Here is an 18,717-nt window from a genome sequence, read left to right on the forward strand (position 1 = left end):
CTATGATTCTTACTCTGAGCTTCCTAATATCCTTTCAGCAACTACCTAGAATGTCTTTATTTTTTTTTTTTTAATTTTTTTTTTAAGGTTTTTTAAATTTATTTCTAGAGAGAGAGAGAGCGTGAGCAGGGGAGGGTCAGAGAGAGAGGGAGTCACAGACTGAAACAGGCTCCAGGCTCTGAGCTGGCAGTCAACACAGAGCCCGACGCGGGGCTCGAACCCACGAACCGTGAGATCATGACCTAAGCGAAAGTCGGACGCTTAACCGACTAAGCCACCCAGGCGCCCCTAGAATGTCTTTACTATGTGCCAGGCCATGTAGGTGCTGGGGGATACTGGAGCACAAAGCAGGTATGAGCCCTTCCTTTCCTCCTTTTTTTTTTTAATATGTATTTATTTTTGAGAGAGAGAGAGATAGAGCAAGTTGGGAGGGGAGAGAGAGAGAGAGAGAGAGAGGGAGACAGAGGAAGGCCTGAGCTCCCAACTCATGACCTACGGGACCATGACCTGAGCCGAAGTTGGCCACTTAACTGACTGCGACACCCAAGTGCCTCACGCTGCCTTCCTTCTTGCAGATCACAGTCTACTTGAGACAGACTTAATGAAAACACAAACAAATGTGAAATCACAACTGTTACGTGCCCTAAAGGACGAGTTGATCACAGAGAATGTGTATAATAAGAAGGCTTAACCCAATATAGATACTCACCTCTTTCCAGGATTAGGTCATTAACATTCTCTATTACTACATGTTCTCTGAGTTACACACTCCAGTGCCCCTCATTGTCCTTTCCTTCCCTCTTCCGAGGGAGCTACAACATTCCAAAGCATACCTGGTGAAAAGAGGATTTCAAGGATACTCCTTAGGAGATTCAATGTTAACAAGCAAAAATTAAACATATGCCTTCAAATTTTTAATTAGGTGTGGAATTGTTAGAGCTCTGCAGAAGATGTTGGTGTTAAACTGTTCTACCAAATTACTGACACTGGAAAAAATGTTGAAGAGTTACTTTCCTGAGTCGCTCAAGGTATCACACATTTAAGAGTTTGATTTTTATTTCTTCCTTTTATTATTCTGTGAAATAATGTCAGACTTGTGGCTGTTTCCCAAATTTTTCTGATGTCAAGACTTTCTTGGAGCACTTATTAAACATATGGTTTCCCTGTCCCCTCCTGCTAGAGACTGATCCCCTGCATTGTAGATATGGCCCAGGTAATTATATTTTTGACGGCCACTTTAGATGATGTCTAGGAAAATACAGGGGGTACTGGACTACATTATTTCTAAGGTAAAATCGAGTTTTGAACTTTTTTAATGGCAGAAGGGTATGGATTAAGTGGTATTGCTCACAAGAACATAACCTAGGTTCACGATGAAGCTGAGGTTCAGGGGTCATTATAAAATTTTTCTGATTACTTCAAGATCATTATTTTTGAAGTTTCTTCTCAATGGCCTTATTGGTCATTAAACCTCTATTTGTCAAAGTCTTCTCAAAGTCCATGAGGGCCTGCTCAGACCTACTATGGAAGATGACATTAATCAAAGATTACAAATAAATGTGAGATTAAAACATTTGAAGCACTTGGAGAAAAAATGCAAAATGCAAAGAAATTGTCTTTGAAGGCTAAGTTTCTTGACCAAGGAGATAGCCCTACAACAGTGGTTTTCAAATGTGAGTGGCAAGGTTATAGCTCGATGGTAGAGCACTTGACTGCAAATGTGAGTGGCATGCTGATAGTCCAGAAGAGATATAATGAAACAGGATTTCTAAGGATGGAGACCAGGGAGCTGTATTTTTTAGCACACACACTGGAGCACTGTACTGGGTTGATGAAATCTAGTCATCTTGCCCTACTGATCATGCTTTAACTATGCACGATAGAGAAAATCTGAGTGATGATAATTTGTGATCTTATGGCTAAAAGAGTATCAAATGGACAATCTGCCTCAAAATTCCCCATTCTGAATGCAGACACCAAAATGAATAAATGTTTGGCCAACTCTTTTGCCGGAGAGAACTAAAAAGGTTTTGCTAACCTTCACAGGGTCATCCAAGATGTTATAATCATCAAGACAAAGGATGGGCCCCTATATTATAAATATCATATTTGGATAGTACTTTAGCATACAGATATTTTCAATTTATTTTATCCTTCCACCAGCTTTGTAAAATGTCTATTAATCTGCTTTAATGTTTTTGTTTTTGTTTATTTCTGAGAGAGAGTATGTGTGAGCAGGGGAGGGTCATAGAGGGAGGGAAATACAGAATCTGAAGCAGGCTCCAGGCTCTGAGCTACCTGTCAGCACAGAGACCGACGCGGGGCTTGAACCCACGAACTGGGAGATCATGACCTGAGGCGAAGTTGGATGCTTAACTGACTGAGCCACTCAGGCACCCTCTAATCCATTTTAAAAATGAATTAAGGTGGAGTCCAAAAAAAGATTAAAGCAAATAAAGAATCAGTTAAATCCCAGTTCTCAGTTCCTTTCATTTCATATCTACTGCTTCTCCCATAGCGACTTAGCTACCAGATGCCCAAGGGTAGATGTGTTGTTTTGTTTTGTTTTTACTTTTTTTGGACTCCTCGTTCATACAGTGCTTGCCATGGGGCTTTGCTCAAAATAATTACTCAATAAACTTTTTTGTTTGGTCACTGGCGACATTATAAAATAATTACTTATTAACCCCCACCTCTTCAAATCTCGTTTTTTAAGGACCTCTGAGTTCAGATTAGTTGAGTTGGTCTGAATGATATGTATCCTTTTTCAAAATATCTTTCACACGATCTCATTTGAGATTTAAAAAGTTTATTAATCCCTCTGGAATATTAATACTCTGAATAGGCAGGTATTTAATTATGATTTTGCAGATGATGTTACTGAATCCCTTCCCCATATCTAAGTGCTGGAGTTCAGATTTAAATCCATAATGTTTGCATCTCATAACACCATTTGAAATAAGAGTTAAAGAAATGAAGCCTGTAGGCACAAATCAATGTCTTCCTTGTATAATCTCTTTCAAAGCTGCTTAGCTTGGCACTCTCAATGTCTTGCTTTCTATACACTAAAGTCTCTTTATCTTTTACTCTCTTTATCTTACTTCAATTATTTCATTGTTATGCAATGCCTGGCTTGGGTTCTGTGACCTTACTTTCAGAATGCCCCTTCAGTTACACTGTGCCCTTTAGAGAATAAAAAAGATAAAGAGAAAATAGTCTTGTTGTATACATGCTTCCTCCATTTTTTTTTTTGTAGGGTATGGCTATGTATTTTATAATCTCATTTTTTTTTCTTTTTTTAGGTTTTTATTTACATTCCACTTAGTTAATATACAGTGTAATATTAGTTCCAGGTGTACAATTTAGTGATTCCACACTTCCATACAACACCCAGTGCTCCTCACAAGTGCCCTCCTTAATACCCATCACCTATTTTACCCATCCCCCTAGCTACCTCATCTTAGTATTTCAGTGATTAAATGTCCCTCCAAATTTTCTCCACAAACTCCAACTGCTCATTCCTCCAGCATCCTTACTTCCTCTAGCTACTTCCCCCCTCCTCTCAACACTCACCTTTCAAATAAACAGCTGTTAGAAGAGTTTGTTTCTTAGTTTTCAACCAATGTGAAATCTTGCAGATGGTTGCAAATCTCTTACAAACAAGTCATGTTGGGGATTTTTTTCGTTCACAGTCTGAATATTGGAGAGATATTTTCCCTTTTAACCTTCTAAACATTCCAAGCATATTTAAGTTCCATTTTTGAATAAAGATGTATGGTTTCTTCATGGGAATAAACATTTTAATAAACGTATGCCTATATATTGTAAGATCAGCAGCCCCAGAATTTAATGATTAATGGAACAAGCATGACCCTTCCAGGTTGCTTTACTTTTCAGATTTTCACTGTGATCCATGTCGCACATTAGTATTAGCCAGACTAAATTTGTAAAGATACAGTCTATGAGAAGATTTGAGTGAGGTCCCAGACTTGGTAAGACAGAAGGGAGCTGAATAATGTTGTAGTCATTGAGGGGAGTGATTTGAATCAAGATGTGATGAAAGAGGTAAAATGTAGGTTCCAATGTCCTTAGAATTTAAGTTGGTTTTCACTGAAGTATAACACATATTAGAAAGTGTAAATAATTATGTAGCTCAATGAGTTTCTCTTTTTTTTTTTTAATTTTTTTTTATTTATTTCTAGGAGAGAGAGAGAGAGAGCGTGAGCAGGGGAGGGTCGGAGAGAGAGGGAGACACAGACTCTGAAATAGGCTCCAGGCTCTGAGCTGGCTGTCAGCACAGAGCCCGACGCGGGGCTCGAACCCACAAACCGCGAGATCATGACCTAAGTGAAAGTCGGACGCTTAACCGACTAAGCCACCCAGGTGCCCCTCAATGAGTTTCCACTGAGCAAATATCTATATAACCTGCACTCCAGTCAAGAAAGAACATTACTTCAGGCATGCTTCTCCCTACCCTGCAAAGCTCCTTTCCAAACACTACCTTTCCCTGCTCCCCAAAAGCAATCACTATCTTGACTTCTAAAGCCATAATTTGGTTTTGTCTGCTTTTGAATGTAATGTACATTGGATCACAGTAAGTATCTTTTGGTGTCTACCTTCTTTAGCTCAACATTAAGTTTCTTTTTTTGTAATCCAGAGTATAAATATGGCAAAATTCGTTCATTTTTTCTACTGTTGGTGGGCACCCCAGTTGTTTCCAGTTTTTATCTGTTATGAAGATGCTGCTATGAGCACCAGCTCTGCCCTCCTTGTTGACACCACAACCTTCTCTTCTCTATAAGCTACACACATAACATATGGAAGCTGTTTTATAGGGCAGGCATCTTTGATTCTTGGTGGAGAATAAATATGAAAGGCCACAGAACAGAATTCTAATATTCAGTACTGTTTAGTCAACAAGCCATTGATCCACCCTATGAGACTCCATGGATATAATAATGAATGAGACATAGTTACGACCCTCATGGAATGCTTATAGAGCCTTGCTCCATCAAATCTGAAATGTAGGGGGGCTACCCTCAGTGATGTTTAATTGTAATTCAGGATTAAAAGAGTAGTTGCATTTAACAGGTTATTTTCAGATAGTATAATAAACTTCAAAAGTACCTGAGCATCAAAATTATCTGTGGAATTTTTTAAAAATATTTTTAATGTTTTATTTTTTTCTGAGAGAGAGAGAGACAGAGTGAGCAGAGGAAGGTCAGAGAGAGAGGGAGATACAGAATCTTAAACAGGCTCCAGGCTCTGAGCTGGCAGTCAGCACAGAGCCTGACGCGGGGCTTTAACCCACAAACTGTGAGATCATGACCTGAGCTGAAGTTGGAGGCTTAACTGACTGAGCCATGCAAGCGCCCCATATCTGTGGAATTTTTAAAACACATATAAGCCCTAAATCCATACATCAGATTCCAATTCATTCTGTAAGTATTTATCACTGGCCTGTGTGCCAAGCACCCATCTACTCACCCTGTTGTTTTGGTACCTCTCACTGCTGTGCAGTAAAAACCTAAGTTTGGGGAATGTTTTCATAGGGTTTCATAGACTATCAGTTTTCACGTACAGTGATGAAATAACAAAAGTTTGTATGTGTGCATGTTGTATATATGTGTGTACATATTTATAATTTCCCTTCTCGTGCCTCAATTATACAGTAGAAGAAGTGAAAATGGTAACCTGCAACTGGAAGAGTTAGTAATGTGATTGGCTTGTCTCTCTGGGTTCTCTGGCTCAGGTTTATGGAGCTGTGATGAACATAAATCGTGGGAATCCCTTTCAAAAGGAAGTGGTAGTGGAGTCATGGCCAGACTTCAAAGCTGTTATCACCCGGCGCCAGAAAGAGGTACAGATTTGAAAGGCCTAAAACTGTAAGAGTTGACATTAACTAATAAAGAAAAGATTAGGTAAAGGTGACATAACTATCATAGCCATAAATGTTAGCTTAACACGCTACATATGTCACCACTAGTTTCTAATATTTGGAGTTATAGACATATGGAAAACCATTAATCTAAATGTGTTCAATTAAGTGCTTCTGTAGAGTTTCATAATCTCTAGAAGCATGAAGCATACATACTTGTGCATACTAGTTTTTCCCCTGGTTTGATGATTCCTTGTGACCAATGACTTTAGGTCATCTGGAGAAAAATCTAAGAATGTTGAAAAGGATAACATCTGTCCTATTCTGCCTCAAGACCAAAGAGAAGCTCCCATGATCAAAGGCGTGCTGCTCTGACCACACTAGGAAAGTTCTGAGAGTTCTGTTCGATTCTTGTAGGCAGCTCGATTAAGTTGTACTCATTTTATTTTTATAAATAAAGAATATCCCAGAAAAATGTGAAATATCTTAAAACTTCCTGAATACCAGAAGAAATATCAAGTAAAATCTCCTAAATTTCTGTTATTTCCCTTGCTATAGTATATTCGCCACATTCCCATCTAGCCATTGTTTATAGATGGCTAATTTTGGTACTGGGAATGATCTAGACATATGCAACTAATGGTATCTAGTGTCTATGGGATTTGAGTGACCTAGAGGATGTATTTGTGTTTTTATGATTATGTCTTCCATCCTAGGCAGAGACAGACTACCTGGACCATTATACTAATGCCTATGCTGTGTTCTACAAGGATGTCAGGGCTTACCAACAGCTCTTGGAAGAACATGATGTTATCAACTGGGATCAAGTTTTTCAAATACAAGGTAAGATCAAGTGTGACTCTAGGCAGTCTTTTTCGTTCTCATTTTTGTCATATATGTCAGATAGATAGATAGATATGTCCTATATTAAGTGCACAAATTCATATATATATGTGTATATATATGTGTGTGTGTGTATATATATATATATACATTTCATATAGTTACAATTTATATATTACAGTTTGGTAAGAACACTCATGTTTTACTCCTAATGAGGCTTGACCTTTCGGGTGTGCAGAGACCATTTAAATGGGACTGCTTTTAAGTGACATTTTCCCCCCACTGTGACTATAATATGGATATCAGTGAGTATCAACATATTTTTATTACTCTTAATCATTTCCTGTCACAATCTTTTAAAATGACTCTAAGTTAAGTATAAGCCAATAGGTAGGTCTTCTCTTCTTGCTGAAGCAAATGATTCTGGAAAGAGATAGTTAACTGATCTGCATAGGATATCCTGGCATGAGTTAGTAAGATAAGAGTATATTTGAGCTCTGAGTAGATAACTACATGGTTATCGATGCTAGTGGAAGAACTTTTGGCCAAGACAAAATTACATTAAGAGCTTCTAAAAGTGTGATGGGGGTGACTAGGTGGCTCAGTCAGTTCAGTATCTTGGTTTTGGCTCAGGTCATGATCTCACAGTTCATGGGTTCGGGCCCTGTGTTGGGCTCTGTGATGACAGCACGGAGCCTGCTTTGGGTTCTCTATCCCTCTCTCTCTCTCTCTGCACCTTCTCTGCTTGCTGTCTATCTCTCAAAATTAAATAAATAAGCATTTTTTTAAAAAAAGAGTTTCTAATAGTGTGGATGGATGATTTCAGCTTCATTATATCACTTTTTCAGCTTTTCATGATTGGTGGGTGATATAGTCAAAAAAGTTTGTTTCTACCTATTTCTTTGAAAATGAGTTTCTTGATCATTTGACAGGAAGACAGGTCCCCCATGTTAGAAATATAAAGTCTGATAATCTTTTTCGGCAACAAACAGCTGAAGCCCTCTCATAAGGAAAAGTTTGTCTGCCTGCAAACAATGACGTCCTAAGTGTTCACATGGTTTGATGTTGATCTAGCTGTGTTTGAGGGACAAGGCAAACCCAGGGTCTCCCTACTACTCTGACAGCTTAACTACTCCCTCCAACCTTCAAGCAATGACTAATGCATATTCATAACCCAAAGACTTGGGGTGTTTTGTAAAATCCATTTGGAAATGCTCAAAAAGACCTTCCTATGGAAGTTCTAAACCGTCTCCTGTCTTTACAGATTTACCCCAGTTGGTTGGAAGTGAGACACGGTTCTACCACTTACTTAAGCAACCTAGGAAAATTTGTTCATCATTATTACTTTGATGTGAAAATGAGTATACCTCTTCCTTAGTGTGAAAAATCATGACAGTAACCGTATACATTATGGTGCTATAGACCTACTATCCTCAGATCACCTGAACCCATCATTAGGAAGAGGACATCCCTGTAATTGCCAGTATTTTTCCCCCAGAAGGCTGAGTCACTTATAGTCATTTAAATTGACACAACCATCTTTCCTGAAGTTTGATGGGACAGATGTAAGTTAATAGCACCTAAAATAGCTGGAGTGGTAAAGACCCCTCATTTAGTATGTAATCAGTGCAGGCATCACCTTTGGCTTCTGATGTGGCCTCTTAGCTATAGGCTTCTATGGTAAGAACTATAAAATTCTCTTTGGAATATTGATTTTTTAATGTTTATTTATTTTTGAGAGAGAGACAGACAGAGCATGAGCAGGGGAGGGACACAGAGAGAGGGAGACACAGAATCTGAAGCAGGCACCAGGCTCTGAGCTGTCAGCCCAGAGCCCAATGTGGGGCTCAAATCTACAACTGTGAGATCATGATCTGAGCTAAAGTTGGACACTTAACTGACTCAGCCACCCAGGGGCCCTTCTCTTTGGAATACTGAATAGCTTTTGAGAAGTCATCAGTATCTTTACCTATTTTTAATCAGAGCACCTAAAAAAGTGCTGCTTCCATAACATCTCCAAATCATGAACAATTTCAAAAGTCTATCTACTGCCATAGAAATGGTCAATCTTTTAACTCATGCCACAGAGCCACTGTTGGGCTGCCAGATAGGTTAGGCAGTAGGCTATGGAGCCCCTTCAGTGCTGGGTGTTCGGAGCAACAGCATACTCTGCCTAGGAATGCCTTTGTTGTCATTTTGAATATAAGAGCAATCCGTAAACGATATTAAATCAAGGTTAACCCACTAACCTACTAGGAAGAGCCAAATTCCTTGTGTTGGCCATGCAAAGGCAGGGAACAAAGAAATATGCAGCAGACAGACAGACCAGGCCCTTTTGTTCACTACTAGCTGCAGGGACATGAGAGAGCTCATTGACATAAGCACTAACCTAAAAGTTTCAGAAGCCTCTAGTTCCCTGCTGGAACTAGACTCTAATCAACTGTGATAAGTGGCCTGAGTTTTGTCTTAGCCAACGAGCAACTCCTCCCTTTCGAAGGAGGTAGGATGGACAAAGGCAGGACAATTAGTGAGCATTCCTTCTGTGAGAAAGTAGAAAGTCATTTGTTAAAATGGTAATCTATACAATGGACAGAAGGACATGGTCAACAACACCATGGAAGGATAATCAGCAGACTCCAAACTATGGAAATCCTACCTAGCAAACTGGATTCTTTACAAATAAATTGAAAGAATTTTTAAAGGTGGGTGTAGGGGAGCTAGGCATTGAAAGAAAACCTGTAAATTAAAGTATTTACCAGACAAAAAGTGGACAAAATCTTAGAATAGTGCTTAAGGACTCACACTTGCATAATAAAACTTAAAACAAAGATGTGATTGCCACAAAAATTATGATAATGTTTGTTATTAGGGGAGAGCGAGGGAATTGTGATTGGGAGAGTAGTAAATAGAAGGGCGTAAGTAAATTTCTATTTTTTGTGGCTTTAGTAGTAGTTAAAATATATAATCATTAAGCTATACATTTGTTACATATTTTTCTCTGTTGCATCTTATAATTTAAAAAGGCTTTTCAAGAGATGTTAGTCTAAATTTCATAAAGAATTAGTTCAGTCTAATTTAGGAAAAAGAAATTCTGTTTGAACTACCATACCGTTGGTTAGTACAAGCTATTTTTTCCCTCAAAGTCTCTTGAATTACTTACATGTAATTCAGGGATATTATATGGGATTCTAGCCACAGCATCTATGATTTTTAATAGCATTAACTTGAAGACCTGCTTATCTTTTCTTAGACTTAATGCCCTGAGGGAGGAGCCAAGACTCTGATACCAGACTGTGACTTCCCGTTCCCACATTTATGTGTTCTTCAAGAAGAAGTGACTTATTGGAAGGAGGGAACAAGCCATTAGATATGGACGGAACTGGGAAAGTCAATTTTGAGGGGATCCAATTAATCAGGACCCAGACTGGAAAGGATAGAGCCAATAGGATTTTGGAGAAGCAGAGCAAGTCAGTTCTCAGTAAACAGAAGCTAACATTTCATGCGATGAGCTCCGTCATTGATGAACAGAGACCGTACCATTCGTGTTTCACTGTGACACAGTGCCCAGCATAGGGCTTTACATATGGCAAGGGCCGAATAAAGCTTTATAGGTAATATAGTATAGCTGTGATAAATGTGTAGGATACAGGTGAGTTAAGTTTAGAATAAATCTCAGCAGGGGCGCCTGGGTGGCTTAGTCGGTTAAGCGTCCGACTTTCACTTAGGTTATNATATTCCTTTGGGGGGAATTTGTTATTGATGATATATTTTTTAAGTTTATTTATTTATTTTGAGAGAGAGCGAGAGAGCTTGAGCATGAGTGGGGAGGAGCAGAGAAAAAGGGAGGGAGGGCATCCCAAGCAGGCCCCACACTGTCAGCACAGAGCCTGACCTGTGGCTCCATCTCCCGAACCATGAGATCATGGCCTGAGTTGAAATCAAGAGTCAGACACTCAACTCACTGAATCACCCAGACACCCCTATACTTTGATATTTCTGTAATGGGCACCTAAGGCAAGAGGCTGGAAAAGTCTTTAAGTCAGAATGTCATGCCAAATAAATGTGAGTTCTTTTATACTTCTAGCTGTATAGTAGATTGTAGACTTTTAGAGTTATAAAATTTCTCTTACCTTAAGGTGTTTAAGATCAGTCTGGAAAGTCAGAAAAATCAAGAAAATCCCACAAGTAATTCTAAATTTCCAAGGGATATTCTCATCAGAAATGTTCATGGGAGATCATGATCATGATGAACAATATGAAAGGGATTTGAAAATCCCACACAATGTTTGAAAATCAGGCAGGGAGTAGCTGTAATAATTTATATGTAAGTATATAGTGGTTGCCACCACAAGGTGGCAAACTGGTGGTATTGATGATAATTAGTATAAAAATACTGCAACAAATTTCATTTTTGTGTTTTCAAATAAAACACCCACATTTTCCATCATGTCTTACCATGTACAGGGCTTCAGAGTGAATTATATGATGTTTCCAAAGCTGTTGCCAACTCAAAGCGGTTACGGGTAAACCTAACCTCCTTCAAGGCTGTTCATTTTTCTCCTCTTTCAACTCTGCCGGACACCAGTTCCCTGTACGTAAACTAAGTTTCTACATGTGGGCTGGGACTTACTACATAGGAGTACAAATAGTGCCTAAAATAGGTACTATTTTTAAGGAACATTAGGTACTTTGGATTAAAGCCACAGAGTTTAGATTTGTCTCTGTGGGTATGTGCCTGTGGGTCTGTGTGTGTTTACTTTTTTTCTGCTGTGCTTGACTGCACATAATTTCTTGCAAAATTTAAACCCATGTATGTGTGCATAGTGATAAACGAACTCAGGAGTCCTGTATTTTCATAGTATACACAGAAAAATCATTCCTTGGTATGCTCCTCCTCCAGATAATTCTAACTGGCTTCTGTTGTTTGAGCCCAAAGTGCTTATTGTATTTTTCATGTTTCAGGGATAAGGGTAAATAATTGACCTGTGTGGAGCTTTAATAGGCCAGGGACTAGATATTTTAAGTATACTACCTCTTGATTCTTTTGTGTAATTCCCTTTTTGAACAGAGTTGAAGTAACACACAGGAGTAAACTGCAGAGCCAGGAAATAACTCCTGATTCTGTCTCCAGAATCAAGTCTTCAAAAGATTTGTTACTTTGTATCTATATTCTTTCTTTCTTACTGGGAAGCCCCTGTTTTGCCATTTACTAGTTACCTTCCTTTTGCTTCATCTTTCTGAGCCTCAATCAATTTCTTCTTTTCAAAAACTAACCTATAATACCTTCCTTACATGTATTTTATAAACAAATGAAACATCATGAAAAGTACCCACCTCAGTGAATGTTACTTTTATTTCTATGAAGTATGTTGAAGGAATTTTTGAGCAAAACAAGGCTAAACCTAAAGAAGAATGGGCACTTTAAGTCACAAAGGAACTGGAGTTGATTTTTTTTCCAGCTATGAAAATTTCCAAACACATACACAGGCTGAGAGACTACTATAATGAACCTCCTATCAATATATGGCTAATCTTGTTTCATCTATACCCCTATCTGCTGATTATTCTGAAGGAAATATCCCAGAGATTCATCTATTATTCTTAAGTATTTTAATACATATCTCCAAAATATAAGGATTCTTTAAAAAACAAAAAACTACACTAATATCACTTCTGTGCCAGGGGTCCCCAGGACCACCACAGGCTCACTAATTGAGTAGGAGGACCCACAGGACTCAGTGTACATAGATTACAAAGCAAAATCGGCAAAGAAAAAGGTGCATTGGCAAAGTCCAGAGGAAACCAGGCTCAAGCTTTCCAGAATTTTCCCCAATGGAGTCACATAAAACACACGTCATTTCCTCAGCAATAAGCTGTCACAGCACATGCAGGATTTTGATTGGAGGCACCCTCTGTCTAGCACATACCAATTCTTTAGACTTCCAGAAGGAAAACAGGTTTTCATCATAAATCACATGGACTGTCACAAACAGGCACAGTGAGTTCCAACTCATATCAGTTCTGAGAATGGCAGATTGCCTGCAGAAATCCAAATGGCGAGACACCGGCCAAGGGCCAAACTGGCAAGCAGGTTTGGCTTTTCTTTTCTTTTTTCTTTTCTTTTCTTTTTTCTTTCCTTTCCTTTTCTTTCCTTCCTCCCTCCCTCCCTCCCTTCTTCCTTCCTTCCTTCCTTCCTCTCTCTTTCTTCTTCCTTCCTTCCTTCCTTCCCTCCTTCCTTCCTTCCCTTCCTTCCTTCCTTCCCTCTCTCCCTCCTTTCCTTTCCTTCCCTTCCCTTCCCTCCCCTTTCCTTCCTTTCTCCTTTTCTTTTTCTTTGATTTATTTTGAGAGAGAGACTGAGAGAGCACAAGTGGGAAAGGGACAGAGAGAGAAAGGGGTAGGGGGAATCCCAAGTAGCCTCCGCACTGTCAGTATAGAATCCAACATGGGGCTCAGTCTCACAAACCTTGAGATCATGACCTGAGGCAAAATGAAGGGTCAGCCGCTCAGCTGACTGAGCCACCCAGGCGCCCCACAAGCAGACTTTTCTAAAGATAGGGTCCTTAAGCCTGCTGCACCAGCCCTTTGCTCTACAGTATCTCAACATTTTGTCAGCAGTGTTTCCTTAAACCAGTTAGTAGCTACATTTCCCAAATTATCATAATACTTTTAGCAGTTTGTTTTGAATAAGCACCAAAATAAAGCTCATACATTGCAATTGGTTAATCTCTCTCAAGTTTTTATTTTTTATTTTCTTGATATAGGGGTCCCCTTTCATTGTTTTTAGTTCTTACATTACTTTGTATTGAACAAACCAGGCTATTTATCCTTTAGACTTTTAGAGTTTCCTAGTCTGTTTACTGTCATATCCCTGAGATGTTATTTAAAAATTTTCCCTATCCCCACTCAGGCCTTTTAAAATCCGATTTTGATTTAAATTGCTTCCCTTCTGAGGTGCCTGTGTGGCTCAGTCGGTTAAGTGTCCAACTCTTGATTTTAGCTAAGGTTATGATATCACGGTTGTGAGATCGAACCCCACGTCCAGCTCTGTGTTGAGCTGGGCATGGAACCTGCTTAAGATTCTCTCTCTCCCTTTTCCTCCACCCTTCCCCCTTCCCTTCACGCCATGTTCTTCCACAGATGCTCACGGATGCATGCTCACTCTCTCTAAATTAAATTAAATCAAATGCTCCCTTCTGCATAGGAAGATACTTTAGCACCTAGGTCATTATCAAAATTCATATCTTCTTTATTTTGGATACCCTGCCCTTCAGATACAAAGTCATATATATAACTACTAATGCAATTATTCCTGTAATACTTGTCTTAGCAATGTTTTTATTTACAGTGATATTTCTGCCTGAGCCTTCTTTGCCTTAGGTTTCTCAGCCTTTGTTTTAAAGTTTTTCTAGGCACCTGGCTGGCTCAGTTGGTTAAGCTACCAAATCTTGATTTCAGTTCAGGTCATGATCTCACGATTCATGGGATCAAGCCCCAAGTCAGGTTCTATGCTGACAGTATAGTGCCTGCTTGGGATTTTTTCTCTCTCTCTCTTTCTCTCTGCCCCTCCCTTGCTCTCTTTCACAAAATAAATAAACTTAAAAAAAAATAAAGTTCATTTTCAAAAATTAAATTAAAAATTCTATTAAGCCAACTTTCGCTTGTATTTATTTATTTTTTATCCCAGACTGGTGAGTGGTTAGACTATTGGCCCAGTGCCAGAGCCCACAGTGTGCCTAAAATGCGAGCTAACAATGCAGAACCACTAATGAAAACACAAACTTGTACTTTATAAAGATCCTATCAAGAATGGCATTAAGAGTTCTCTTAATGGTCACAGGGGATGGTCTTAGGACATTGATAACTTCAAGAACGAAAGAAAATTCTGCAGCAAAACCAGCCCCATAAGCTTTCAACTAAGTAATCCGATATCAGTTCTTAGTAATTGCACCAATTCCTATCTTTTTATCTCAATACCATAAACTTTTAGACATTTTTCTAGACCTTTTAAGGGAAGCTTAGAACTAGCATTTATTGAGCATCTATATATACCTAGAATGTTAAGCAATTTGTTTTACTCTTCAGCCAAGGATGCAGAAAGATATTAGTTCTATTCTAATACTTTAATTTTTTTAGCCAAGGACAAGATGAAGGGGCCCAAAAATCTGGAGTTGTTTAGGCTTCAGAAGGGTGTCAACAGACTTAGGACTTTATAAGAACAAGTTGGCTGGGGCACCTGGGTGGCTCAGTTCATTAAGCATCAGACTTTAGCTCAGGTCATGTTCTCAGTTTGTGGGTTCGAGCCCCATGTCAAGCTCTGTGCTGCTAGCTCAGAGCCTGGAGCCTGACTCCAATTCTGATGTCTCCCTCTCTCTCTGTCCTTCCCCCACTCACATTCTATCTCTCTTTCAAAATAAGTAAACATTTAAAAAATTTAAGAAAAAGTCAGAATTGTTTTATAGAAAAATGAAATACTTGCCCTAATCTACACCAAAGGCATAAATTTAGAAGGAAAGACTTAAATTTGATACGAGTATTTTGTCCTAACAGAAATGAAACCTTATATGATGTTCATAAGTAGAAAGTGACAGATTCTAATCCACTTAAAGTATCTTGGTATTTGCTAAGCACGATCTCTGGAATGGTTTCTCAGTTTGAATCAGTGGAGAAACAGAAGTAGCTGTTTGTATTCACGTGCCTTCTCATGTTGTTTTCTTCTAGAATGGGTTCTTCCCCACAACTAACTTACCTGAGTGTTGCTGACGCTGATCTTCTCAACAGGACTTGGTCACGGGGTGGCAATGAACAGTGCCTCCGGTACCTCATGAACCTCATCTCTTGCTTTCCCAGTGTATGTCTCCGCGATGACAAGGGAAACCCAGTCTCCTGGGCTCTCACAGACCAGTTTGCCACCATGTGCCATGGCTATACCTTACCAGAGCATCGCAGAAAAGGTTATTGCAAGCTGGTGTCCCTCACACTGGCCAGGAAGTTACAAAGCCAGGGGTTCCCCTGTCAGGGTAATGTCCGGGATGACAACATGGCTTCCATAAGCATAATGAAGAGTGTCCATGCCGAGTTCTTGCCTTGTCGTTTTCATAGGCTTATTCTCACCCCTGAAACTTTCTCTGGCCAAACTTCCCTCTAGCCCATTGCAACTCCGGGAATTTTCTTCCTTTCCCTGAACATAGATACATTCCTTAGCTGCCAATGAGGGAATCAGAAGAATCATAAGAATCTTGGGTTATTGAAAACATTATGGAGAAGACATGAAGGATCAGCCTGAGAAGCCTTAACTCTTTCTGTCTTAGGTGTCTACAGTAAGTAACTAGGGGTCAGAGATATCTATGGCTGAGAACAGAGGTTAATTATCTTGCTCTGGAATCCATTAAAAGAAAAACGTTCTAAATCCAGCAATTCGTAGCACAATTGCAGAAATGACTGCATGAAAACAGCGATTTAACAGGTGAGCATGTGGCTGCAGCTTTATTCTTGCCACTTGTGTATTTTTACAACCATACCAGCTCCCTAGTACCATAAAGAACACTCCCCTGTGCCTGTCTCTGCTGTGTCTCCCTAAACTGTTCCTACCACTTCTGACCCAACTTGTCTGTAGAATATCTTGCTTTTCCCCCTTTAATTACTGGTTCTCCATTTCTGCTTACAACTCTAGCCTACAGTTCTTCCCTGGGAATGTTCGAATGCAGTGGTTCTCACATTTTAGTGCACTTCAGAATCACCTGGAAGGCAGGTTGCAACACAGATGGGGGAGCGTCTCCCCCACAATCCCTGATTCAGGACCTCTGGGGTAGAGCCTGAGAATCTGTGTTTCTAAAAATTTCCCACTGCTCAGTTGTTTTGGATGGAGGAATGAGGATACGGGCGTTTTAAATACCAGAAACAGAGGCTGTCAGAATAGAACTGGACCTTACCTATCCCTTATTCTATCCTCCTTGTCTATCATCTGTGTTCTCATAAGAAACTAAGATGCATATATAGGTGTGGATGTGGGTATGCACGCAGATAGATGTGCATATAAACATACTTTCATAGACACACACATGTATATATACATTCTTTTCATATTTTATATATGCATATGTATGAACTTATAGAATTTTGATAAGGTAATAAACTTGCATTGAATATGAAAAATTTAAGGATCGGGGAAAATAAATTATATCTTCAAGGTAATATAGATAATCGGTGTTAGACGTCAAACCAGAATACTCTTATTTTGATTTTAATCTATTTTTTTCACTAAATTTTGTATCATTTTTATAAAGGAAATTTAATGCTTAAATAAATACTTTCATTAGTCTTTTATCCTTAGTATTTTTTAAAATTTGGTTTCCAATTACTTTTGCATGTGTGTGTGTATGTACATATAAATCTTTCAAGGACTGCAAAGGAAGATTTAAAGATCACAAGCTGTGTTCTCCCGTTTGCAATAAAAGCAGGCACAAACAGGATGGTTGGATTTGTCTAGTCTCTATACAGTTGACTTAGCCATAGAGAAAATATTGTTTTCTTATACCAACAGATGTCATAAAATCCCAAGTACAAAGATAAGACAAGCTCCAATTTTACGTGTTTATTCTGAGAGAAGTAAACAAACCGAAAGAGAGAACTTCAATTAAAAAAAAAAAAAAACACAAGACTCCTTGGGAATAAATATATGCTTATGCTTATTTTTATTCAGCCATTCTGAGTGACTGGTTACCTGGACACTTATCCTTGGTCCCAGAGGGAAGGGCACCAAGTAATCAGAGTCCATAAAACTCTTGGGAGAATATGGTCTAAAGTTCTGCCCCAGGGATGCTCATTATGTTTAGCATTGATTAAACAAGGGTTATTCCTACCTGGTATATGGCAATAATATTATAGCCTTACTTTACTCTTAATAATAATTGCCTACAGTTTATTTAAAATTTAACTATGTACTGATAATTGTGCCAAATAGTAGATATCTATAACTTAATCATCAGGAAGGATAGGAATTGTTTTATTTTGAGAATTCTGGCTTAGAGGGGTTATGACTCTGCAAATGTTATGTAGATCGTAACAGGGCACGTCATTATCAGAACCAGATTTTGTCAGATTCTAAAGCCTGCATTGTTACTCATTATACTAATTGGCCCCAAGCAGCTTGAAACTCCTTGGGGGCAATTATTCTTTTATCTATCTCTTTGCTTTCTGAATTTTTCACCATCACCCCCACCCCAAAACGGTCTCTGTATTTTGAAAGAGATTTTTTTTCTATCAATTTTCACTGTAAGTTTATATATTTTAAAATTTATTTTCCAGATAACCATGTTGGATATAATTGTTCAACTTTCAACCCTGTGTCTTACTCTTTTAAGGAATATGTGGAGCAATTTCTGGAGTCAGGAGAGATAGGCAAGAAGAGAGAGACTCAAGAAGTCAGAAGGGACTGGGTCCTTAATGCTGATTTAAGGAACTTCAGCATAATACACAAACTGTTGAGTTTTTTAAGCAGACTATTCATCCATTTGTAAACCATCACGAGGGTAGTGCAATAGTCTAGGTAAGAGATGATGCAAGTTTAGCTTGGATCTGAATGCTGGTAATGATGTTGGTGAGAAGGGAACCATTGCCAGAGGTATTTAGGAGGAAAAGGTGTCAGGATTTCATGACTGCAGCCTATACTGAGAGAGAAATGTCAAGAATGCCCCCTCGGTGTCTACTTAGTGAAACCCATGGCTAGTGGTGTTTTTCACTGAGATATGAAATACTGAAACAGCACCAGGTGGGAAGCAACAGGGAGCAGTTTGGGGATGTTGAGTTTTGAAACCTATTAAGTGATAGGCTCAAGTTGTGTCTCACGGAAGTTGTTTGTAACCGAGGTTTAAATTTAGAAGTTGTAGGAACAAAGATGGTAATCGAAGCCATGTATTTGGCTGAGGATGCCTAGGACAGGGCCTTCAGGACATCAACAATCTAAGGTTGAGTGAAAGGGAAGGTTCTGAAATAGGAAA

The 18,717-nt window shown here is 39.0% G+C and overlaps 1 protein-coding gene across 1 annotated transcript; it reads left to right on the forward strand.

Annotated features, from left to right (window-relative positions):
• The first annotated feature begins 950 nt into the window (after positions 1-950).
• GLYATL3 (glycine-N-acyltransferase like 3) lies at positions 951-15,866 on the forward strand. Its single transcript, XM_077752855.1, has 5 exons — positions 951-1,028; positions 5,753-5,860; positions 6,595-6,721; positions 11,186-11,312; positions 15,440-15,866. Exons 1-5 carry the CDS (start codon positions 951-953, stop codon positions 15,864-15,866), a joined length of 867 nt encoding a protein of 288 aa, XP_077608981.1.
• The last annotated feature ends 2,851 nt before the right edge of the window (positions 15,867-18,717 follow it).

This window comes from Crocuta crocuta, unplaced genomic scaffold, assembly GCF_008692635.1.
Source record: "Crocuta crocuta isolate KB4526 unplaced genomic scaffold, BGI_CrCroc_1.0 scaffold291, whole genome shotgun sequence".
Lineage (NCBI taxonomy): Eukaryota > Metazoa > Chordata > Mammalia > Carnivora > Hyaenidae > Crocuta > Crocuta crocuta.